Below are 23,692 nucleotides of genomic sequence, written 5' to 3' on the forward strand. Positions count from 1 at the left end.
CTCCTCACAGTTCACATTGCTCAGGTCCCTGAGGAGAGCGTGCGCACACACACACACACACACAAACACACACACACACACGGTCAACATGCAGGAAAACCATTTATCATCGGCCAAGCAGCTGCAATGTCACACACACACTGAGGTCTATTCAAAGGGGGAGCAGACATGATCGCATGCATGTGAAGATACTGCTCGGCTCCCATTGAGAACTTCTACACACACACACACAAACACACACACATACACACAGCGAGCGATCAACCTTATGTCATTGATCAGTCCTCTCAACTTTTTACCCACATCAACTACACACAGAGAATGACCTCAGATCAAAAGCAAAAAAGTAAAAAAAAAACTAAAAACATGGCAGCGTACCTCAACTTTCCCAAAGTCTTTGAAAACAACACAAAACAAATGGGAGCACTTTGGTGCGGTTCGGGTTCAAACGTTGCACTTTCCAAAATTCTAACCTCACCGAGCATACCCACCTAAACTTTTTACTGCAGCAAACACACGGCCAAGGAGGGGCAAGATTCTAGAAGATTCCGTAAGCAGGCGAGTGTTTGCTGGCGGCAGACCTAACGACGTCTCTCTCGTTTTTTTTCTCTTCCTCTAAACAGTTGTGAGTGGTGCGTGCTGTTTTTGACTCCGAAATGTCATGGTTTGGCTCCATGTGCTCGGGAACACAAGTCATGCTTTGGTGGGAAGGGAAAGGCCCTGCCTGAGTGCTGCTCTGAAAATCGGTCATCTGGCGGTGGAGTGTGTGTGTGTGTGTGTGTGTGTGTGTGCGTGTATCTGTGTGTCTGTGTGTGTGTGTGTGTGTGTGTAGGGAGGGGGCAGGGTGCAGTCGAAGACCACAAAGGGCAACGAGTGACACCCAATCGGATGCCTTCCCTTCGGAGCGGCGAGCCAACAGGCTGCGGCGCTGGAAAAAGCCCGAGCCCTCTAATTGGCTGAGTCACCCCGCTGAGGGCGGGTGTTTTGACCACAGAGGGAGCTGTTTGTTTAGCGGCTGCGAAAAATGGGGGTCTCCGAGCCGGTCGGTGAGCGCGTCGTATAGCGATGGTGGAGTGGACGGCACCGGGGGAATTACCCTGCGCTGACCAGCAGGATACCTGAGGTCAACGGACACCTCGTGGACTACAAAAAAGGAAAACCTTTAACAACCCTCTGACCACTTTTTGGAGCTGTGTGAACAGGGTCACACACACACACACACACACACACACACATATTTTCTCTAACACACACACACACACACACACACGCACACACACACACACACACAGAGTCATCTTCCAACTGGGCTGAATTTCACGTAAGCCTCCTCTGGCGGAGGCCGCTCCAGTGTATGCATAAATATGTCAGGTTGCAGACATAATACCCAACACTTGAAAGGGCGGCCGTGCTCGTGAAGGACACCGGCTTGGCTCCCCCACGCCATCCGCTCGGCTCTGGGCACGGCGCACCTCTCCACCAGCTGTAAACCATCACGGCGGCCAACACCGGCGCTGGGATCAAACGCGTGCTGCGAGCTGATCTCGGGCCAGTGCGCCGGCTCGGTCCGGCTCGGCTAGTCTCGGGGCCGCTTTCTGGACCACTGTGGTCGGGGCCATCTTTGGTGTTTTTGGTCAGGGAGGAGTGTGGGGGGGGGGGGGGGGTTGGCGGCGAGGTGAGGTGTGGCGTGATGGGGTGGCGTAGGCATACCTGGGTACTCTGGGGTCGTGCCACGTGCTGACGCCGGTCTGCGTGTGGAGGAAGTAGACCTGGCCCTGCTGCGTGGTCCTCTGCTCTGTAGGGTCAAAGGACGCGGGTAGAGTTAGCACACGTGGTAGAGTTCAAGTTAACACACACACGCGCACGCACACACACACACACACGCACACACACACACACACACAAACTGTAGAAAACAAACCCTACAAACATCAATGAAAAACAAAACAATGGTGCTAAGTGTTTATATATTTATATACATTTAATTGGAAACATTGAGCTACTAGAAAAACACCGTACGAGAGTGTGCCTGTGTCTGCGTCGAGACATTCTTTCCCTGGAGTGGGAGAGCAAGGAGCTTGTGTGTGTGTGTGTGTGTGTGTGTGTGTGTAGGAGACAGGGAGGAGGTCTGCAGGGCTGCGTGACTGAGATGTTTCCATATGCTTAGCTCTTCCTGGCACTCCTCAAGGCAAACCCGCCCCAGCAGCAGACGTATACACAACCCACCCACCCGGCCCCAACCACTCATCCATCCATCCATTCTTCCATCCATCCATCCATCCATCCATCTCTCGGTTTCTCTTTGTGTCAGTTGGGTTGAGGGGGACCGAGTGCTGTCCTCCAGGGGCCTGTTCACTGTGACTAATCCGTGCCAGTTCCACCTCCTCGACGCTGGGCTTGGTCTGGTCCGCTCTCTCCTCCCGCTTACGTGCTGTTCACAATTACGCCACTCAGCACCATTACACGGACATCAAACGCTTCGGGCCCAACAAACAAACGCAAAAAAAACAGGAAAAAGACGAGGAATTCGCCAAGTACCGGGAAGAAGGACCACGGCACACTCATCTCGGCTCACCGCAGTAAATCTGCGCTGTCTCGACCAATCGAAAAGGGCCGTGCGTCAAGGCACATCAAAAGGGCTTTTACCCATCCAGCTCCGCAACGCTTTATTCTATTTTGCAGATGGGACGGAGTTTTGGAACGGACCGCTAAAAAAGTCCAAAACACTCCGCTCTGCTGGGACGGAGGGAATAGTTTCCTGGAGAGAGTGAGACAACAGCATAAACCGTGCCCTGTTCTGCACTCCAATGCACGGATTCACGGACGGAATGTTACGGCTTTATCAGTCGTCTTTCCCTAAAAGACGGAATAGCCATTTTTTTTTGGTATAGAAAACAAGGCCGTCATCGGTGCCTTGTTGAATTATTAACACTCGACTCAAACCCAGAGGCAGTTAAATGAGGCAGTTAAATCCCCCTCTCAAGATTCGGACGGAATTACAACGCAGCCTCAAAACCACCCATGTTGTTCGTTTGCCGTGATGGATGTCTTGCGCCTGGCAAGTGTGCGGTTGCTACGTCACTGCGCTCCGTCACAACGCGACTATTGACTTGATTTTCCGTCCGTCTCCCTTTCTCTCTCAGAGATGGACAACAATTTCAAGATGGGGGAAAAAAAAGAACGAGGGGCTGGGAGAGACGTCTTGTGCTCAGGGGAAGGGAAGCGTTTGCTCATCCTCCGCAGAATCCGTGTGATGTCACTACTACTGCTGCTCCGACGTCCAAGAGCATGGGCTGCTCCATCTCTCCGTGTTGGAAACTATGTGTGTGTGACATCTTACAACTTCCAATAGGAGACCACCAACACACACATCAACACATATGCACACACACACGCACGCACACACACACGCACACGCACACACACACACAGCTCTAGAAAAGTATCAACTAAAAACAGTGTCCTCTAAAAGTGTATCTTCATAAAAGGAGATAACCCCAGTCTTTAATTGTACTAACAATACACCTCAATAGGCCACCATCAGTATGCACCATGAACCTGACGAGATAAAGAGGTTCCAGTTTAAAAGGAGAACTCTGCGGCACGCCGGCCTTTAAAACATTAACCGCTCCTGGTCATTCGAGGACACGGTGTTTTGACCAAACGTCCACCACGCCTGCATTCTTATGGTCCACAGTCCATCAGCAGATAAATGAGAGGCGGGCCAGCGAGGTCAACAGCCCTGCAACTGATGTGCACATGCACAATCGCCAGCAGGAGGGGTTCTTCTTTTGCAATGACCTCAGCTCGAAAGAGACACTTTGCCGAGCTGGCCAAAAAAGCAGGGCCTTTTTTCGACACGTTGAGTCTTCGTGAGGGAAATGCCTAGCCTGTCTCGCCCCTCCCCTCTCTCTCTCGCTCTCTCTCTCTCGCTCCTTCTCTCTCTGTGGGAATATCACTCGGCACGGTCGGAATGCTCCGTAGCCCAGGGAAGTGTTTGCAAACACAGAGCTTTAAAAAACACACACACACACACAGACACACACTCGCAGACACAAACCCACACGCACGCTGTGACTGTGTTGATTAGGGCTGTCATGACCTCCACTTTCTTGGAAGAGGGGAAAGCAAGAGTGTCGAGAAAGGAAAGGGGGGGGGGGAGAGAGAGAAAGGGAGAGAGAGAGAGAGGGAGAGAGAGTTTAGAGAGTGAGGGGAAGAGAGAGAAAGAGAGAGAGGGAGGGAGAGAAAGAAAGAGAAAGGGAGGGAGGGAAGGAAGGAAAAGAACAGTGGAGTGCTGGGGCGGTGAGGAGAGGAGGAGAGGAGGAGGAGGAGGAGGAGGAGGCATGCCTAACTGTGTGTGACACTCCTATTTAACAAGGTCAGTCTACTCCTGCAGAACTCTGAGAGGCCTGATGGCAGTTTACCAGCACGGCCCAAACCATCACCATCTCCATCTCCATCTTAAACCCTTCCCATCAGAGGCACGGCTCCGCGCGCCTAATCACATCACGCCGCTATCAGCCCTCTCCCACGGACCGGCATCTCAAACGGGCACCATTAGAGCATGCCCTCACCCTCTCCCTCTCCCCCGCCCGCGGCTCCCTTTCCTGGCACGGCTCGGCCCCCCGAGCGCCAGCCTGGCAGCGGCGGGAGGCGCTGGACTCAGGTGCGGGTGGAGTTGACCCGTCGGGGCCGTCCTGGCGTGACCCCCCCCCCCCTGGCGGCAAGACCGGCGGCCCGTGGCTCTGTCAGCGGACGCTATCTGAAGACAAACAGCGGGGCTAATGAGAGGCTCGGGGAGGCCGGTGGGAAGGGGACGCGGTCCAGACTCGTCCATCATCGCTGACAAGAAGGAGGGGGGTGTGTGTGTGTGTGTGTGTATGCCGTCTTCCTGGCACTGCCAAGAATGCAGGCCATGTGACGTGTGTGTCTGTGTGTGTGTGTGTGTCTGTGTGTGTGTGTGTGTGTGTGTGTCTTTGTTTATGTCTCAAGTGGGACTGAAATATGAGAGGCCATTTGAAACCACAATACTTAGTTAGAGTGCATAACTGCAACAACCCAAAAGTTCAGCAGGAAAAAAACACATGAATGTTGAATCCTCATCATCATCATCTCCAGTAAAAAGTACACAAATGAAGTGGCCAACATGAGGAGGATAAAGCCAACATGGCCGCCCCCACACGCCAATCCCTGCTGAGGACACGGAGCCGAGAACAGAGACCCAAAAACATGCACTGGCATACACCACCTCCATCTTCTCCTCCACCTCCACCTCCAGAGGGCCTGCCTGCCTGCCCCAGTGTGACAGATCACATTACAGCACCACAACAAATGGCTCCACTGGGACCACTGACCCGGAGCCAGACGTTACATTTCATTTGTACATGCGGTGCCTTCACAATAGGTACTACACATCAGCCATCACCTATGATGTAGCCCCCATGCGCTTGCTACAGAGGCAACCTGTCACACGCAGTCTCAGGGCAACACATGAGAGGCCCATTAAGCGTTTTAAAAACACATTATACCGGAACAAATGAGCAACTCCATTGGATGAGAGGCACTGCATGAGTGTAGTGTTACACATCCAGTCTGTCAGCACTCCTTGTCTTGCAATAGGATTTTCAATATTCCATCATACTCACACACACACACACACACACACACACCTACATATCTCACAGAGTACACTAATAATATAGTAATGAAGATCTGTGGGTGCAGGCATCCATATCCATACACACACACACATCCATACATAAACATTTCTGTTATGTCTGTCTCCATAGTAACGCGAATGACGTAATAAAGCTCCATAGTAACGGGGGTGGAGGGGGGGGGGGGGTGTGTTGCGGGGGCTGCTGGTGGGCGCGGGACTGACCGTATCCCTCGGGCAGGTCGGGGGTGGAGTGCAGGTGGGTGCGGCTCATGTAGTTGCGGTGCCTCTGGGAGCGGACGCGGCGCTCCTGGGCGCGGGGGTCGCCCGGCGTCTGCTGCTGCTGCTGCTGCTGCTGCTGCTGCTGCTGCTGCCCGCTCGACGCGCCGTTCGTCTCCAGGACGGGCGTGTTCTCGTCCACCAGGCAGCTCAGGGGCCGGCCGGGGCTCGAGTACTCCGACGCAGGCCTGGAGAGAGGGAGAGAGAGAGAGGGAAACAGAGAGAGAGAGAGAGAGATTGAAGGAAGAATAGAGAAAGAGAAGGCAGTACAGAGGGAGGGTGAGAAAGAAAGAGAGAGAGAGAGAAATTGATGGAAGTATACAGAAAGACAAGGAAGGAAGGCAGTACAGGGGGGTGAGAGAGAGAGAGAGAGAGAGAGAGTGAAAGTGAGTATGTTGAGCCTGACTTGTCCTCCAGTCCTATGGATGTGTATATTTCCATGGGGCTGATGTGCTGATGATCCTAAAATACTGCATGTGTGTGTGTATGTGTGCATGTGACGGAGCCGGTTTCACTTCCCCCACAAATCAGCATGCGGGGGCACCCAGGCCGGTAAAATTAGATATGATGACAGAATTACTAGTGGGAGAAGTGTCAAGCTCTGGGTTTATGTCCTCATTTGGAGGTCACATTTGCAACCGACACACTAATGCAATGAATGTGTAGGCTGTGAAGTATAGTGTGTGTGTGTGTGCGCATGTATGTAGGTTAATGTGTCTCTCTATATGCGTGGTTAAGAGTGAGTATGTGTGTGTGTGTGTGTGTGTGTGTGTGTGTCCTGTGTAGCTCACTGGCGCTGAGGCAGGAAGGGCTGTGATAAGCACGGAGAGGGTGTGGGGGCCGTGTCGAGAGCGAGCGGTGTGTGTGTGTGTGTGTGTGTGTGTGTGTGTGTGTGTGTGTGTGTTGAGGGGGTGGGGGGGTGGGAGTTAGTAGGGTCAGCCCTGCAGCCAGCCGTCTAGCCGGCCAGACTGGCCGCGTCTGTCTCAGTCTCCACACTTCCAGCGCCGCAGACGCCTCGGCTATCTCCTCCGCCCCGCCCCGACAACAACCCACCCGCAGGAAAACAAACAAAAAAAAAGAAGAAGAAAAAGAAAAAAAAATGCTACGGAGTCGTTTATTTGTTTGCTTATTTAGCCGAGCCAATTTCCCTTTTACTGAGCAAAACATGAGCAGCACTTCAAGTGCTCCTTGGAGTATTGCGCAAGCAAGTCACTTCACCGACATATAAATAACGTCTCAGAAACGTCCTGACGAGGCACAACACTGTTATGGTAGTTAGAGCGCTGCAATATTGGATAAACACTCTATTGTTACAACAAATTATTATCAAATTATCGTTTTATACACAAAAGAAATGTGTGTTTGGCGTCAGTGGTTATTGACATTCGTAAGTGGGAAATGTGTCAGTAAGCGGGGGGGACGGGGACAGTGGGTCTGGTGGAGAGGCCCAATCTGCCTGGCACAGTGTCACGAGGCAATCAGGGCATGAGAGTTGGCCAGCCGTCCGTCCAAATTAGCAGCAGACGACCGGGTTGGCCATGATTGTGGACGGAAATTCTTGATTCTCGCGAGCAGGACGTGACTGGAAAATATGGTAATTGGCCGGGTCTGCGGTGGCGCGTCTGGGCGTCCCGGGTGAAATATTAGCAAGTGCCGGGTGTCTGTGGAGGAGCTGGCAGCAGGGGTGGAGGGGGCAGACACTCACCTGGTGGGTCTCTCCCACTGAGTGGTGCGCGTGATGTGGTTGAGGTACTGGATCCGGCCAGACACGGTTCTCCTCTCCTCCCAGCTGCAGAACGCACACGCACACACACACACACACACACACACACACACACACACACACACACACACACACACACACACACACACACACACACACACACACACACACACACACACACACACACACACACACACACACACAACACACAGAAAGAGAGAGAGTGAATCATACAGACAGCATGTGTAAATCATTCACATTCGTACATAAATCTGCCCTCTCTCTGACACAAACACATATACACAGGCATTAAGTCGTATCTATGCAAATATGCGGTCTCTCTCACTCAGACACACACACACACACACACACACACACACAGACACACACACACACACACACACACACACACACACATACGCTAGGTCAAGCCTGCACACTAACAGTGCAGCGCTGTGTTCGGGGCAGCACTGGGCCAGGTCCAGCCGGCCGGCCCCCAGGTGATTTATGACCAGCATGCAAAGTGAGAAGGTCATTGCCATAAGCCTATACTGTAAACCAGCTTTAACTGCCAGCCAAACCCCCCTCTAAATCTCCAAGCCAGACCCCCACCCCACCCCACCCCCCCTCCCCTCGGCCCACTGGAGGGCACGCACACCCAGCCACTGGTGACAGGGCTGCAGACAGCCAGAGTGAGGGATGGAGGGAGAGAGGGAGATGGAGGGGGGAGTGGAGGGAGAGAGAGATGGGGGGGGGGGGGGGGTGGAGGGAAAGAGAGATGGAGGGAGGGGGAGAGATGGAGAGGGAGATAGAGAGAATGAAGGCGTGAAAGAGAGATGGAGAGATAGAGGAAGGACATGGAGCGAGAGAGATGGAAAGATAAAGGAAGGGACAGAGGAAGGGGAGCGGGCCGAGGGAGAGATAGAGGGACATGAGCAGGAGGGGAGGAAGGGAGAGAAAGAGGGAGAGAGAGAGAGGGGTGAGAAAGAGAGGAACGCACCCGTCAGGTAAGTCGTTGTCGAACAGCCGGCTGCAGTCCACCACGGGCCCTCCGGTGCCGATGCGGTCGCGAGACTGCAGGCTCACTGGGGGAGGAAGCACAAGCACAACACAGACGCCGATGACAAGCCCGTCCAGACACACCACACGGGCTAACATGTGTGTGAGCGTGCAAGACAGCGAGAGACGTGGGGTGTGTGGGTGTGTGTGTGGGTGAGAGACAGTGCACTGGTGTATGTACGTGTGTATGTGTACGTCAGAGATGGGGGACTCGAGTCTAGTGACTTGACTCGAGTCAGACTTAAGTCGCCAGATTGAGGACTTGTGACTTGCTTGATCAACAGTAAGAAAAGACTTGACTTGACTTGGACTTGCTACTCATGACTTGAGACTTGACTTAGACTTGCATGCAATGACTCGACAAGTCATTGCTGTCTTGGTTAATTGGTGAATAATAATAATAAAAACGATTTTCGATTGGATATTTCCTGTTGCATGTGGACGAACCTGGCAACCTCTCTACTAGCTGCTAGGTGACGCGCCCGCCATCTACAGTAGAGTGGTCGGGGTTTAGAAGGTGGAAGCTGTCACCAGTTCTGCTGCTAGCCTACTGCAGCAGCCAGTGTTCCCAAAATCATAACATTTGGATTTAAAGACTATTCAACTCAACAAAAGAAACGATTCGCCGAGTGCAAGGTGTGCAGCGCAAAAATATCCGACACATCCAGCACCACGTCAAATGTTATCCGCCATTTCCGACTACACAAAGAAAAGTAAGAAATGTCTCTAGCTAATTTCACATTATTTTTAATCTAACGTTAGCTGGCAGCTAACATCCCATCTCCATCAGTAAAACGTGACAAGAGCTTACTGTTTGCACCACATTAAGTTTTATCATGTTGACTTAGTTTCACATTGATTTCACATTGGAGAGAAAAACTTTGAAACAGTCTTTGTCCCGACGCACATAGCCTAATTGTTGACATTCTCGATAATGTCGAGGGGAAGCTGTAAAATACTTGTATTTGTCGTTAGGGAATGTATAGGCCTATTAAAAATGCATTTGAGCATGAAAAAATAAATAAATATATGTTATATACATTTAATTCTTATTCAGAATTATTTTGTAGCTTCTCTCATGTCAGATGTGCGAAAGTGCGCAGCCACATTTCGCCCTCTGATGGTGATGATAAAAAATTGTGGCCCTCTTAGTCATGAAAGTTGCCCATCCCTGGTCTACCACATCAATGTAACTGTTAGTTTGTTAGCGCTATAGCTGCTTTTATTTTTATTAAATCATATATATAAAGTATAACAGCCAAACAACATGCACAAACCCTATTACTGTAAATGTATGTAAAAGTATATGAGAGATGTATGACATAAATGAGAAATGGGCCACTTTCAAGAGTAAATCGTAGTATATAGCCTATATATTATTATGCAATGAAAACATGAGCTAAACACACATACACTCACTCTCCCTCTCTCTCTCTCACACACACACACACACACACACACATTCACAACATACAGTATGAGAGAGTTGAGTGATTGATGACTGAGTAGCCTACTCTGTCTGGTAATTATTGTTTGGTACACCAGGCCCTGTAGTTGTTCCTAGTCATTCTGATCCTGCTGGTCCTAGTGAGCATTTATACTTATTTTTTAGCCTTATATCCCCTTCTTCTATTTGTTAGCCCTTTTGTGCAAAGGAGGGCTACATAAAACTTAGGCTGCCGTCTCTTCAAGTTTTAAGACGGTTGTCTTCCAGCTTATTATATGACTTGACTTGTAACTTGCTTGACCTAAGCTATGACTTGACTTGACTTGACTCGACCTAAGCTATGACTTGACTTGACTTGACTCGACCCTCACAAAAACGACTTGGGACTTGCTTGAGACTTGAAGGTTAAGACTTGAGACTTACTTGAGACTTGCATATGTGTGACTTACTCCCATCTCTGGTGTACGTGCATGTGCGTGTGCATGTGATGGGCTGATATCTAGGCATATGTGTGTGTGTGCGTGTACGCATATGTGTGTGTGTCTGTGTATGCATATATGTGTATGTGTGTGTGTGTGTGTGTGTGTGTGTGTGTGTGTGTGTGTGTGTGTGTGTATGCATGTGTGTGTGTGTGTGTGTGTGTGAGAGAGACTAAGACTGGGACTGATTAAGACGAAGTGCTGCTGCACTGGGGACAGAGGTATTCCTGTGCTGGTTTGTGTTGCTGATGGATGGAGCACACGCGTGCTGTGGTGAGCAACAGCGGTACGACTCTGGCCTGGGGGGGTTTAGGGGGGTGTGTGTGTGTGTGTGTGTGTGGGGGGGGGGGGGGTGGAGCGACGCCACGCCAAACAGATGTACGTGGTTCAGAGCCACGACAGAGGGCCAAGCAGCTCAGCAATCGGAGTGGTTTTTGGTTTCCCCCCTCTCTCTCTCTCTCTCTCTCCCTTGCTTGCTCATATATACACACACAGACACAGACACACACGCACAAGCACGCACTTAAACACACACGTACGCGACTCAGTTTCCAGACAGATTCAAGGATGATGTGCAATGAGTCTGGAGTCTTAAGTGCTGGTGTATGTGTGTATGTGCGCATGTGTGTGTGCGCGTGTGTGTATGTGTGTGTGAGAGCGAGCGAGAGAGACAGACAGAGATAGACAGAGATAGTGAGACAGACAGACAGACGGAGACCATAAGTGACTTCAGGGAAGTTGCTACTCACCCACAATCTGGCCCCTCACAGTTTCATTGTCATTGGGGCCCAGCTTGTTGAGGTCAAGTCTGTGATCTGTTGATTAAAGGAGACGGCATTAAGCAACCTCAACCAACACCGCGAGAGAAGGAGAGAGAGAGAGAGAGAGAGAGAGAGAGAGAGAGAGAGAGAGAGAGAGAGAGAGAGAGAGAGAATGAATGAGAGAGACAGAGAGAGAGAGAGAGAGAAAGGAGGAGAAGGACGGGGGGAAAAAATGGAACGATTCCGGACTGCCACACATTCCTCTCCCAAAACCGCCGCTGCCAAACAATCTGGTACGGTTAAACATGAAAGGCCGGCGCGCAGACATAACAGCTCGCTTGGAGTTCACCGACATCTGAGAGAGTTTGGGTCCGAGCTCGCCACAGCACCGGTGGCGGGGGCTGAAGGTTCGGGGGGGGGGGCGAGTAGGGTTGGAGTGGGGGGGTATCGGGGAGGGGGGTTAGGGTGAGTCATGTCCACGGCGGTGTGCTGAACCCCCCCGACCAAGCGTGGCTCGCCGGGGCTCCGCTTGTAAATGTCAGCTCAGGTTTGCACAACCCTTTGGTCTCTTTGGACGGCACCTTCAGGACCTGCTACGGTTTCCAGCCGAGACGCACGCAACTCCACACAGGGGCATGCAAGGAGGGGGGGGGGGGGGGGGGGGCATGCATGGGGCGGGTTTGCAGGGCTGTTTTAATGGAGTAGATAGCTGTTGCGGGGGGGAGGGGGGTTGGGTGGCAGAACGGGTAAAACATTCACCCCGTACCCTCCGGCCCCAATACCCCCAATACCCCCGTGCCCCCCCCTTCCACCGACAGACAAGAGGGAACCTGACCATCCGGCCCTGGTGCTGTCTGCCCGTCATGTGAATCCCACTCAGGATGCTCGTCTAGACTAAACACTGCCAGGGTAACGGTTAAGCGGCTGGAATGGGAAGCAGTTTCCAAGGAAGGAGGCAGTGGAGGGGGGGAGGGGGGAGTGAAAAAAAAAAAAAAACACCCCAAAATGTAACCAAAGCCGTGCGCAAACATCTGAAGATCATTTGGCAGTGCACTGAATACAGACGGATGAGTACAAAGGTTGTGTGGTGGGAGGGTGCAGGAGGGGGGGTGCAGGAGGGGAGGGGGGGGGGGGGGAGCATTTGACCACAAGAAAGAGAAGTCTGCTGTGTGTATTCTTAACTGGCTAAACAGCTAAGACTCCGACATATACCTGCATTAACAACCACTACGGTGGGGTTTCATGCCAGTCTGGCACAACTGAGATGTGAGGTGATAAAAGAAGAGAAACAAGGAGAGAAAGATAGAAAAAGAAAGAAAAAGAAAGAAAAAAAGCAAGAAGGATAAAGAGAGAAAGACAGAGAAAGAAAGAGAGAGTGTGTGTGTGAGAGGGGGAGAAAGCAAGGGAGAGAGAGAAAGAGTCTGAAGACAGCAACATAGTGAATGAATGGAGGCGAGAGGAAGACACAGACAGCGATTGTCGGGGGAGATAAAGATCTGGTGGTGCTTTGCATGTCTGCTCCACTCCACTCCTCTCCTCTCTGCGCCCCCATCTGTTACGCTCCACTCGCTCGATCGCTCGTCCGTCCGCATGCCGCGTGGCGAGCTTCGAGGAAACGTGGCGACGGCAGTGGCCGCCGGCTGTCACGGCTCAACCACAAGCCCGTGGCAGCCGAGAGACAGCGAGAGAGAGACAGAGAGAGAGAGAGAGAGACGGAGAGAGGAGCGGCGGTCAGACGCACTTCCTGGCCCCTGTGGGCCCTTTGCGCTCGGCGACGGTGACGACAGGAGACAACGGCAACAGCATCGGCAGCGGCGGCGGCACGGTGGGATGATCTAAAAACAGCAGAGCCTCGCAGCTCGGCTAAGGGCACGTCTGTGTTCCGAAGCATCGATACAAATCCAATACCTACAATTTACGCTCCGACAAGCCACTCGCCGCGTGAAGAAAAAATGACGTACTCTAGAATGGTGCTGAGCAGAGACAAAAAAAAACCCCACACACACCTTGTGAAGACATGAGGTCATCATGTAAAACGCTCAAACATGCCCAATCACTGCGCGAGGACATCGTTAGAGAGGTCTGGGATGTTAACGATTGTGTGAAAAGCGTGGGGGATGATGGAGATGACGACTAGATAAACACATTAAAGGGTAACGTAGTGGAAAATGGCCCTTTCATGCTGCAGACGTCTGAGCAGGGCCAGCGCGCGCGAAGGTGGTGGCGTCATCATCGCCCCGTCGGCTAGGCGACCGATTTCACGGCAACAGACGGCGTCTGCCGCCGCCACATCTGCCATGACGTCATTTGGCTAGCGGGGTGGCTGCAGCACTTCAGTCAGCGGCGCTATACGCTAAAATATACATTGTTACAGAAAAGCCACGTCAGAACACTGCAGAGCTACACACAGGTGGCTACAGAACCAGGGCCACGGGCCACATTCATACTGCACATGGAGCTCTACAGGCCTCAGCCCCAACTCTCCACCCCATTACAGGCCGAGCTCAGCACCATCTGCGGGGTGGGGTGGGGGGGGGGGTGACGGTGTACTGAGAGCCGAGCTGGTCTCCTCTAGGTGGGGGCCAGCGTGCTGATGTCTGGGGGACAGCTGGAGGCCTCCAGGGAGCGCTGGAGATGGAGGTGGTGGTGGTGGCGTCGCCACAGATGAGCCATGGCTCCCAGGTGCCTCCTCTGGGAGGGGGTGCGGTGGCGACGGTGACGGGGCCAGCCAGCCAGCCAGACTGGCACCCGACCCCCAGCCGGCCCGCCAGGGTGGGGCAGGGGCAGAAGGGTGGGGGTGAGAGGAGTGTGTGTGTGTGTGTGTGTGGGGGGGGGGGGGCGAAGGCGAGGAGCGGTGCCAGACATCCATACGGCCATCAATCAATAGCTAAGTTAATGGCGGAGGCTGTGAGCGGGCCGGCGCGGTCTGCGCTGATCTGAGGGCAGCCACGGGGAAATAAAGCGCACAGCGCAGCGCTTTTATGGCCTATTCATTTGTGCCACGCAGACCCCGCGGACGCTCATATAAAATTAGATGTCTGCGCAAGAGACGGATGTGCAGTCATGCTGATGATTTCACAAAAGTCATGTGGTCTTGTGGTGTTTACACACACACACACACACACACACACACACACACACACACTGGAGCTAGTGGTCCTCGGGCCTTCGTTGGGCTTTGTAAAGATGATGTGTATTCCTAATGTCTACGGCTTCAAGCGAAAAAGATCCGTCACAGAAGGTATCAAAAATCTCTCGAAGGCGGTATATATAATTATCTATTTTCAAAATCCTAAACAGCATGGTCCGTGCCTGCCATTCAGACACACGCCATTCATGCCTGAAGAACGTCACGCCCTGTAACGTTGCCATGATAGATGAAGAAACGTTATTGAGCAGAGTGCAGAACTTACAGCCAGTGTCTTTGAGGCGGTTGATGGCGTTGGAGAGGAGTCTGACGCAGCCCAGGAACCCCGCGCCCTGCTTCTTATGGATCTTCTTGTGGTTCCACACGCTGATGGTGATGGAGTCCGCCTTCCCGATATATCTGCACACACACACACACACACACACACACACACACACACACACACACACACACACACACACACACACAGCAGAAATACACTGTCATTGTCAAGGACATCTTTCAGTGCACAATTTATTATATTACTAGAATCTCTCATGACTACGTATGTAGACAAAGTATTATCATCATCAGCATCCTCTTAATATCATAGTCTTGACCATGTACTTTTCATCTTAATATCATAGTCTTGACCATGTACTGATCATCTTAATATCATAGTCTTGACCATGTACTGATCATCTTAATATCATAGTCTTGACCATGTACTGATCATCTTAATATCATAGTCTTGACCATGTACTGATCATCTTAATATCATAGTCTTGACCATGTACTGATCATCTTAATATCATAGTCTTGACCATGTACTGTTCATCTTAATATCATAGTCTTGACCATGTACTGTTCATCTTAATATCATAGTCTTGACCATATACATATAATAAACATCCTAAGATATGTTTACTGGCAGGACTGAGTATTGACTGAGGGTCATAGAGGTTGATGCAACTCTGATCGTAGTCATGGTTTGAGAAGCATAACAAGTGCCGGTCCCCCACAAACAAACACACGCGCACACACACGCACACACACACACATATATATAAGGTGTTATTTCTGCTTTTTCCTCTTCTCCTTTCAGCCAGTCATTGTGGCGAGCGTGTGGTTAACTCTGTCTGTGACTTGGATACCGTCTGACATGCACGTCTGTCTGCCGCGCCACGTCGCCATGACTACAGAGGAAGTCCCCCACATCACGTCTCACCCCTCTTCCCCCCACCCCCCAACCACATACACACACTCACACACACACACACACACACACACACACACACATCACCCTTCTCCTGCATGCGCACACGCACACACACTCCCGATAAAAAAAGGTGAACAAACGGCCACCGTCAGACAGTAGTTACTGTAAACTCTAATAACAGCTTTCCCAGCACAACCACCCCACACGCGCACACACTGACACACACACACTCACCCCCCACACACACACTGACACACACACTCAACCTCCCCCCCCACACACACACACACACTCCTGGCCATAGCAGAGGGTCAGTTAGAGGAGGTTTTCCTCTCGCCGCCAGGAAAGACACCATGGCCAAAGTTAGCCCCACACACACACACACACACACACACACACACACACACACACACACACACACACACACACAGAGAGACAGGCAGACTTGTGCTGGTGCAGCACTATAACTGGCACAAGGCAGGACATTTTTATCATTTCATATCCTGACGTGCACTCCAGCACAGACACCAGCGTGACCGTGAGGAAGGAACTTCTGCTCCGAGGAGAGTTTCTGCCACCTCACTAACCGCCACACACACACACACACACACACGGCCTCAAACTTTAATTAAATCTCTACATTCATCAGGCTGTTTCTACCCACGCAAGGAAGTCTGTTCTCTCTTTTTTTTTTCTTTTTAAGTTGACTGACCAAACGATGTCCAAAAAAACTAACAAACAGCTCTTGATCTAGCTTTTTTTTAAAAGACCAAAGTACTAGCTTTTAAGACCAAAGCACTCCAATAAAAAAAAAATATAAGAAAAAACCTTTCTGCCATTCAGAGTCTGTGATGATTAACGCTGGGTGCAAATAGATCAAGTTCAGGTAAACAAGCGATGGAAAATCCAGACAAAACAATGACTCCATGTCTGGTGGGTGGTTGTTGGGGTCAGGGCGGAGTGTAGCAGGGTGAGGGTGGGGTGTGTGTGTGTGTGTGTGTGTGTGTGTGTGTGATGGGGGTGAGCGCTGGGCCGGCGCAGTCCACCAGTGCTGCCGGGCCAAATGACCGAGGGGAAAACAGCACAACTGGAGCTAATGGGCGAGCTGGCATGCGTCAGATTCAGGGTATGCAAGCAAGGTAGTTATTACACAGCCAGCGCTGCCCCTCCAGCCGTTAAGACAAATACCTCACTCCACACACACACACACACACACACACACACAGAGCCTTAGAGGGCTCATAAAACCAACAGGAGAAAAAAAAGAAATCTATATGTCTCTACAGATCTGCCTAATTATACACATTACAGGCACAGGCCCCAACACACACACACACACACACACACACACACACACACACAGAGAGCTGGAGGGTATATAGGCTTTCAGACACACATGCCCATTTGCTCCGAATTACTGCTACATCTTACACTGTCGATAAGGGTGACCTCCGTGGTTATGTAGCGACATGGTAATTATCCATATGTCTTCTGGCATGCCATGGCTAATCGTTTCTGTGTGTTTGTCTGTGTGTGTGTGTGACTGTGTGTGTGTGTGTGTGTGTGTGTGTGTGTGTGTGTGTGTGGTGGAGGGGGGGGGGGCTGACCGGCTGGCTACATGGCACGCTGGGAGACATTACCCACTCCAGTTGGCGCCCGTCAGGCCAGGGAGAGCGCAAAGTGAAATGACGCCAAAAATAAACTAATTAGCGCCTTGTGTCTGTGAGAGTACATTTAAGCCACCCCCCTTCTCTCACACACACACACACACACATACATACACACACACACACACACACACACACACACACTCCTCTACTCCAGACGGTACGATCTGCTCGGCCTTCTGGGACGTTCAGAGGCCACCTGTTCTGGGTTTTCTGGGTGTGAGGGGGGTGGTGGTGGTGGAGGTGGTGGTGGTGGAAGGGCAGGAGGGGGGAGGGGGGCGCGGAGATGACGCTCAGTCTGCTTGATAAACTGGTGCCTTGATGTAACCGTTGCGAGACACTTGCATCACAAGGGGCGAGACAGCCACTGTACATCTGGCCCGACACACACACACGCATGTACGCACGCACACACACACACACACACACACGCACACACACACGCACACACCCAACGGGGGGAAGCTCAAGCCTATCACAGCCTTATGTCCCCACTGGGCCTTTGTACTGGTGCCAAAGCAGCCTGATCCAATCAGATGTTCCCGTCTTATATTCCCGAAAGAGACAACACTCTGATGTGGCGCACGAGAATTCCTGCTTTTTTTTATGTCACGTAACGTATCGAGAGGAAAAGTTTACTCAAAGCGCTAATTAATACATGCCTTGTGCGTTTGACCTCGTGGCAAGCTACCACGTTTGCGCACCCAATGTGGAGAGCTTCCAGTGATACGCAAGCGCGAGGGAGGGGAAAAATAGATAAATAAATACATGAAAAAATAAATAAATAAATAGACCATATGTTTTCTCTATGCTCATCATGCGCTTAGAGCGGCGAGTCTCCCTCGCGATGAGTCACCGCGCGCGCATGTTAAATCACTTAGCCTTAGCGTAGCGGCTAGCACATGCGAGCGTGCGCCTGATGGTGCTCCTGCTGCTGCTGGTGGTGCTGGTGGTGGTGGAGAGAGAGGGCGGGGGCCAAGGGACCGGGCGGCCAGTCTGGAGGCTACGCTGAGCTGCGTTACGCTGCGCTGCTCGGAGCCGAGCTAAGCTGAGCTCGTCCCGTCCTGTCCAGCTGGGCCGGGAGTGGAGGAATGGCAGCCGTTTCTCAACCTCCCAGTCTGGCCCCGGCCCCATCTGCTATCCCTGGCATGCGAGCCATTTCCTATGACTGAGCTGGGCGGGTCAGGGGTCACTGGCGTGGCACGTACCACCCCCTCCCCCCCAACCCCCTCCACCTCCCCCGCGTCCTCCAGTAAGGCACTCGGGAGTGTTCGAGGAGGTGTCGTGCGAGCCGACCTTTACGGTTTTTAAAAAGCGACGGGCCTGCTAACACACGCACCCTTCCCGCTGACAGCCGAGACGAGATAAATAGTGCAACATGACGTGGGCGCTCCGAGACGGAGTCTAAGCCTTTAACTGTAGACCGAAAGCCTCGGTGAAAACGAGCCCTTTGCAACTCATTGTCATAAATGATGTCATGGCGTTCCAAAAATTCCACCTGGCAACCTTCGCTCTCGCTCATCTGCGACTCATTACCATAACAATCCCAGATGTTCCAGCTCCGTGTTTACAATGGAGATCTCCATGGCAACGACTGCTCATCTACCACAGTGCTATCTACGATGACAGACACACAGGCACACACGGCATCAACACAACTACAGACTGGGCAACAGAGGAAGCGCATAGAAGGCAAACAGTATCAGAAAACTATGTGCTGAACAAACTTTAGTGCTCTTAGAAGATGCCTAAAAATTGAACATAGGTACCATATTCAACATAAGAAACCTGCAAAGCCAAGGCAGACTCAGACGCAGATTCATTTGGCCCAGTCTGATGTTGTATTTCCACATATGGATTTCCACGAAACACAACATGACCTAAAACACGTGTTCTCCTTTCACGAGACAACAGAGGCACTGAAAATCAAGTACTTCGTGAGAGCATTTAGTCAGTGGTACTGATTTTCATTCAATGAAATCTTGGTCAGGCCTATGGGTTTGAGTGGTGAGGGTGACTAGGGAAGACTGAGATGGATTTCATAACAGAGAGCCCCAACATCTTCCCTTTACATCCCTCATGAAGACAATACAAAACGAACAAACCCTAAACTGCTTTAATGAATAACACAGTACTGCATAGCTAGCAAGAAAGGACATAACAATAGATGGGGGGGGGGGAAGTGATTTAATCCCGAAATAGCCTGAATTCCAGGAGCCAAACGCGCATCCAAACAGCTTGGCGAGTTCCCCTCAGGGCGCTGCGCTGTGCACTGATGCGCTACACATCTAGAGTGTCTCCTGCCTCTGCCGCCGCCAAACCGAATGTTTGTTTTCCCCTTTTTTGTGCCTTGCGTTTCCTAATTAACGATGTAACTGTACAGTCGAGTGCGCCGTCGGAATCAGGATTGTTCAAATCTGTTCCTGGGTGGCCGAAAGCCAAAAAACGCCACAACTCTCTCTCTCTCTCTCTCTCTCTCTCTCTTTCCCCCGCCCCTCGCTTCGCTTTAGCTGTTGCTCGTGCGAAAAGTCGACAGCCAGGGGAACCTTCGGGCCTGTGTGATAATTCCTCTGAAAATAAAGTGGAACTCAAAACCAGGAACATTCAGAACACATGGCGAGGAGAACACAACAGGTTCGGTTTCTAGAGGGAGAGCGGCGCCACTAAGTTCGCCTTTCAAAAACAAACACCACGGGGACACAACTCTGTTCCTGTAAACACAATACGGGTAACCACAGTTGCCGTTATTTTTCACAAACTTTTCACAATGTCATGCAAGCAAGCCATTGGGCCAAACAGGCCATAGCAGACCATCAGGCGACAGTATGTAGAGGCTCTTACAGGTCATAATGTTGGTTCCACTTGGGGTCCAGCGTGTTCCTGACTGTGTCTGTTGAGTGGCATTGCCCGGATCCGTCCACAACGACCTTGGCGAATGGGTCAGGTAGGCCTGGGGAGAACAGAAGTGAGTTTGTGAATGTTCAGACACTGACCCACACCACAGCAGGACCTCTGTAGACTTAAGCGTTATGATAGAGAAAAGTCTGCAAGCCATCTTTTTTTTCCTTTTTTTTTTTTTTTCAAATGGCTATAGGACAAAGTTTAAAGTAGTGTAAGTATATTGAGCACTCGGTTCCTCCGGCAGTGAAACTGCAGCTTTGTGTATGTTTGCACACAGGTCAAACCTGTTCTTGCACATTCACCTGCATGACTGGCTTGATTTCAGGGACTTCCCAGCCAGCGGCATAATTGTTGTGTCTGTGTCTGTGTGTGTGTGTGTGGTTGTGTGTGTATATATGAGAGCGGGACAGAATGAAAGAAAGAGAAAGAAAGAAAGACAGAAAGAAAGAAAGAAAGAGAGAAAGAGATATACAGTACACAGAGAGAGTGTGTGCATGTTAAAGTGTACAGCTCCTAAAATGCGATGAGTCACAATGAGGAGTACAGGTCGGCTCCATTTCACTGATGTAACCTCCCATACTTTATTTATTAGTCACCGGATCTTTTTCCCCTTCCACATTACATAATGGATACGAGACGCGATCCACACTAACCATATGCTTTAAGGCTGCCCTACGCGCCACTGTGTGTAAATCTCAGCCCCCATCTACGGCGGCAGCTTCAGCCACACAACGCCCCCCACACACACACACCTACACACACACACACCTCAGGAGAAGAGGTTGGCTTTTGTGAAGAGGGCTCCTTGTCTTGCATGGCGAAACTCTATATCTGATCGCCAGAGTCACTCAAGCAGACAGACTCCAAACTGAAGATGGATGACACAGAGCTCTTTAACTCTGTAGGATTTGTTTTAACCCTTTCAATTGAGTGTGCTTGTGCAAGGATGGACACGAGGCCATTACACCACGTTTGGTTTAAAACGTTTCAAAGGTCGAGGCAAAGAACACCAAAGAAATTGGAAAATAATTTAAAGAAAAAAGGTTGTAAAAGATCAAAATGTTTACTTACGGAAGAAGTCTTTCTTTGACAAGTTCTTGGCACAAAGGACTGCAAGAGAGAGAGAAGAGACACATAAGAAACGTGTAGAAACAGCGCACATCTCAACATCCTGTCAGGAAACATTCCAAGACACCACAAGTTGACATGTTCACAAACCAGCACTTCATATTTAGCACATCACTATTTTTAAAGATGACATTCCACCAGGATTTTGTTTTCTTTTCAATGGCTACTTTTCGTTTTGTCACCCCCCCTTCCCGGTTGCCACGGCTTTATTTACAGTCCCCTGAGGTCAGCGTGTGGTGTTGAGCCCGCGGACGCCCAGACGTAAACCGCCCGTGTGTGTGTGTGTGTGTGTGTGTGTGTGTGTGTGTGTGTGTCTGTCACCCAGAAGCTGCGGGATGCCGAGTCTCACTTGGTAAAACGTGGACGTACATTCCTGAGGCCGGCCTGAGGTGCAAATCCTTTGCTGATACACAAAAGGCTTTCAGGAAGGAACCTCCTGACGCCGTGGCAACAGCTGACCTTGGTGCGCCGAGGATCATTTAGCCGAGCCACACAACCATACGTACACTCAAAAGACTTTACAAACAAACCAAACAAAAAAACGGTGCAAGGTGCTGGGCAATGTTGAGGCGAGTTAGTGTTAATGAACAGCTAAAACAGCAGGTGAGGTGTATGTTCTCAGATGCTGTTGGGTAAGCCACACACATATACACACACACACACACTGAACTGCAGTCAGCAATCATCAGTACCATAAATCACACGAGCTGTTAGCAGGTAATAGCAAATGTCACCCCCTTTTTTTATTGCTGCCACTTATTGAGGTGATAAGCTGATGTGGAAATGGTCGATCCACAGTTCAGGCCTGCCACCACCACCACCAGCACCAGCAGGTTTCCTGTGCTGGGCGTGAGGTCAGTGGGCACAGGTGGGGGTATGGGGTGGGGGTATGGGGTGGGGGTGGGGGGGTGGAGGTTTAATGATGCCTGCCCTGCTCAATGCCCCCTCTTAAAGGCTGAACTACAACCCACCCTGCCCCTCCCACCTCAGCTCCTACAACAGCTGCAGAGTGACCACTCTCCAACAGCTGGCCCGTTTCGTAAGGCCCTGAGAGCCTGAGGAGGGATGACACTCACTCTCTCTCTCTGTGTGTGTGTGTGTGTGTGTGTGTGTGTGTGTGGACACCCGATGCCCACTGCACACTCATTTCTCGGTAGAGCAGCGGGCGCCTCCGGCTCGGCGGCCCTCGTGCCTTATCTGCGTCTTATCACCGGCGCTGGGGCCGTTCTCCTGTTCCACTCAATATGCACGCACATCTGCGTCTGTCTGTCTGTCTGTCTCTCTCTCTGTCTGTGTGTGTGAGTGTGTGTGTGTGTGTGTGTGTGTGTGTGTGTGTGTGTGTGTGTGAGAGTGAGAGTGTGTGTGTGTGTGTGTGTGTGTGTGTGTGTGTGTGTGTGTGGTTCTGTTCTGCCCTCTTCTGAGGGGTGCCGCCGAGACGAAGCTTAGAGCTTGAGAAGTGGGTGAGTGAGTTGGGGGGGGGGGGTGAGGTGGGCGGACTGAAGAGGGGGGGAGAGTCAGTGACTTCTCCGGTCCCTGCCAAGTGCCAACCGAACCCCTGCCCTGCATGCCAGCCGGTGACAATGACGCGGTCGGCGATCGGAAAGAAGTGCGTCAGTGAGGTGTCGTGCGGCCGCGCCGTTGGGGCTTTCGCGTGCTGATTGGGGGGCTCTGCGGCGAGACATTCCGGAGCGCAGGGGAGAAAGCCGGGCCGCAGTTGCTCCGCTCCGTCAACAGCCACGGGACAGGAAGCGTCGGAAGACTGAGAGACGCGGAGACGCGGGGGGGTGGGGTGGCTGGGGGGCAAAAGTGGACGGGGTCAAAGAGCCTGACCTCTTCTGCTGTCCACGCTGGGAGGCACCAGACAGACAGACAGAGATGGATAGCCCAGAATATATACTGGAGGACGGTAAAGCCGTGTGTGTGTGTGTGTGTGTGTGTGTGTGTGTGTGTGTGTGTGTGTGTGTGTGTGTGTGTGTGTGTCTCTCTCTCTCTATGTGCTTCCCAAAAAAAAAGAGTAATGACCACCTGTGGCACCAACCGACAGGGATGACTGATGACTGCAGCACAAGACTGCATGCACTGTTCAAAACAAACTCAAACACACATACACACACACACAAACTTCTGCTCTCTCTGTCAAAAAAAAAAAATCACCAACCCACCACCGACCCACCACCACCTCCCACTCCTCTGCCCCCCCTGCCCTGATGTCTCCTTGAGCACTGTGAAAGTGAACAAGGTAGAGA

General features: G+C 51.4%; 1 protein-coding gene across 2 annotated transcripts in view; it reads right to left on the reverse strand.

Moving 5' to 3' along the window:
* LOC134093280 (E3 ubiquitin-protein ligase SMURF2-like) overlaps positions 1–23,692 on the reverse strand; it is a 74,101-nt gene that overhangs the window by 25,997 nt on the left and 24,412 nt on the right. For both annotated transcript variants that reach the window (XM_062546448.1, XM_062546447.1), the window contains exons 2-10: positions 21,390–21,428; positions 20,259–20,367; positions 14,818–14,951; positions 11,393–11,458; positions 8,659–8,743; positions 7,641–7,724; positions 5,882–6,123; positions 1,711–1,795; positions 1–28 (exon numbers count right to left, since the gene is read on the reverse strand). The exon at positions 1–28 is cut by the window's left edge and continues 131 nt beyond it. In XM_062546448.1, coding sequence (XP_062402432.1) covers positions 1–28; positions 1,711–1,795; positions 5,882–6,123; positions 7,641–7,724; positions 8,659–8,743; positions 11,393–11,458; positions 14,818–14,951; positions 20,259–20,367; positions 21,390–21,428 — 872 coding nt within the window. The remainder of the gene's footprint in view (positions 29–1,710; positions 1,796–5,881; positions 6,124–7,640; positions 7,725–8,658; positions 8,744–11,392; positions 11,459–14,817; positions 14,952–20,258; positions 20,368–21,389; positions 21,429–23,692) is intronic.

The sequence above is a fragment of the Sardina pilchardus genome, chromosome 1 (genome assembly GCF_963854185.1).
Source record: "Sardina pilchardus chromosome 1, fSarPil1.1, whole genome shotgun sequence".
NCBI classification, from domain to species: Eukaryota; Metazoa; Chordata; class Actinopteri; order Clupeiformes; family Clupeidae; genus Sardina; species Sardina pilchardus.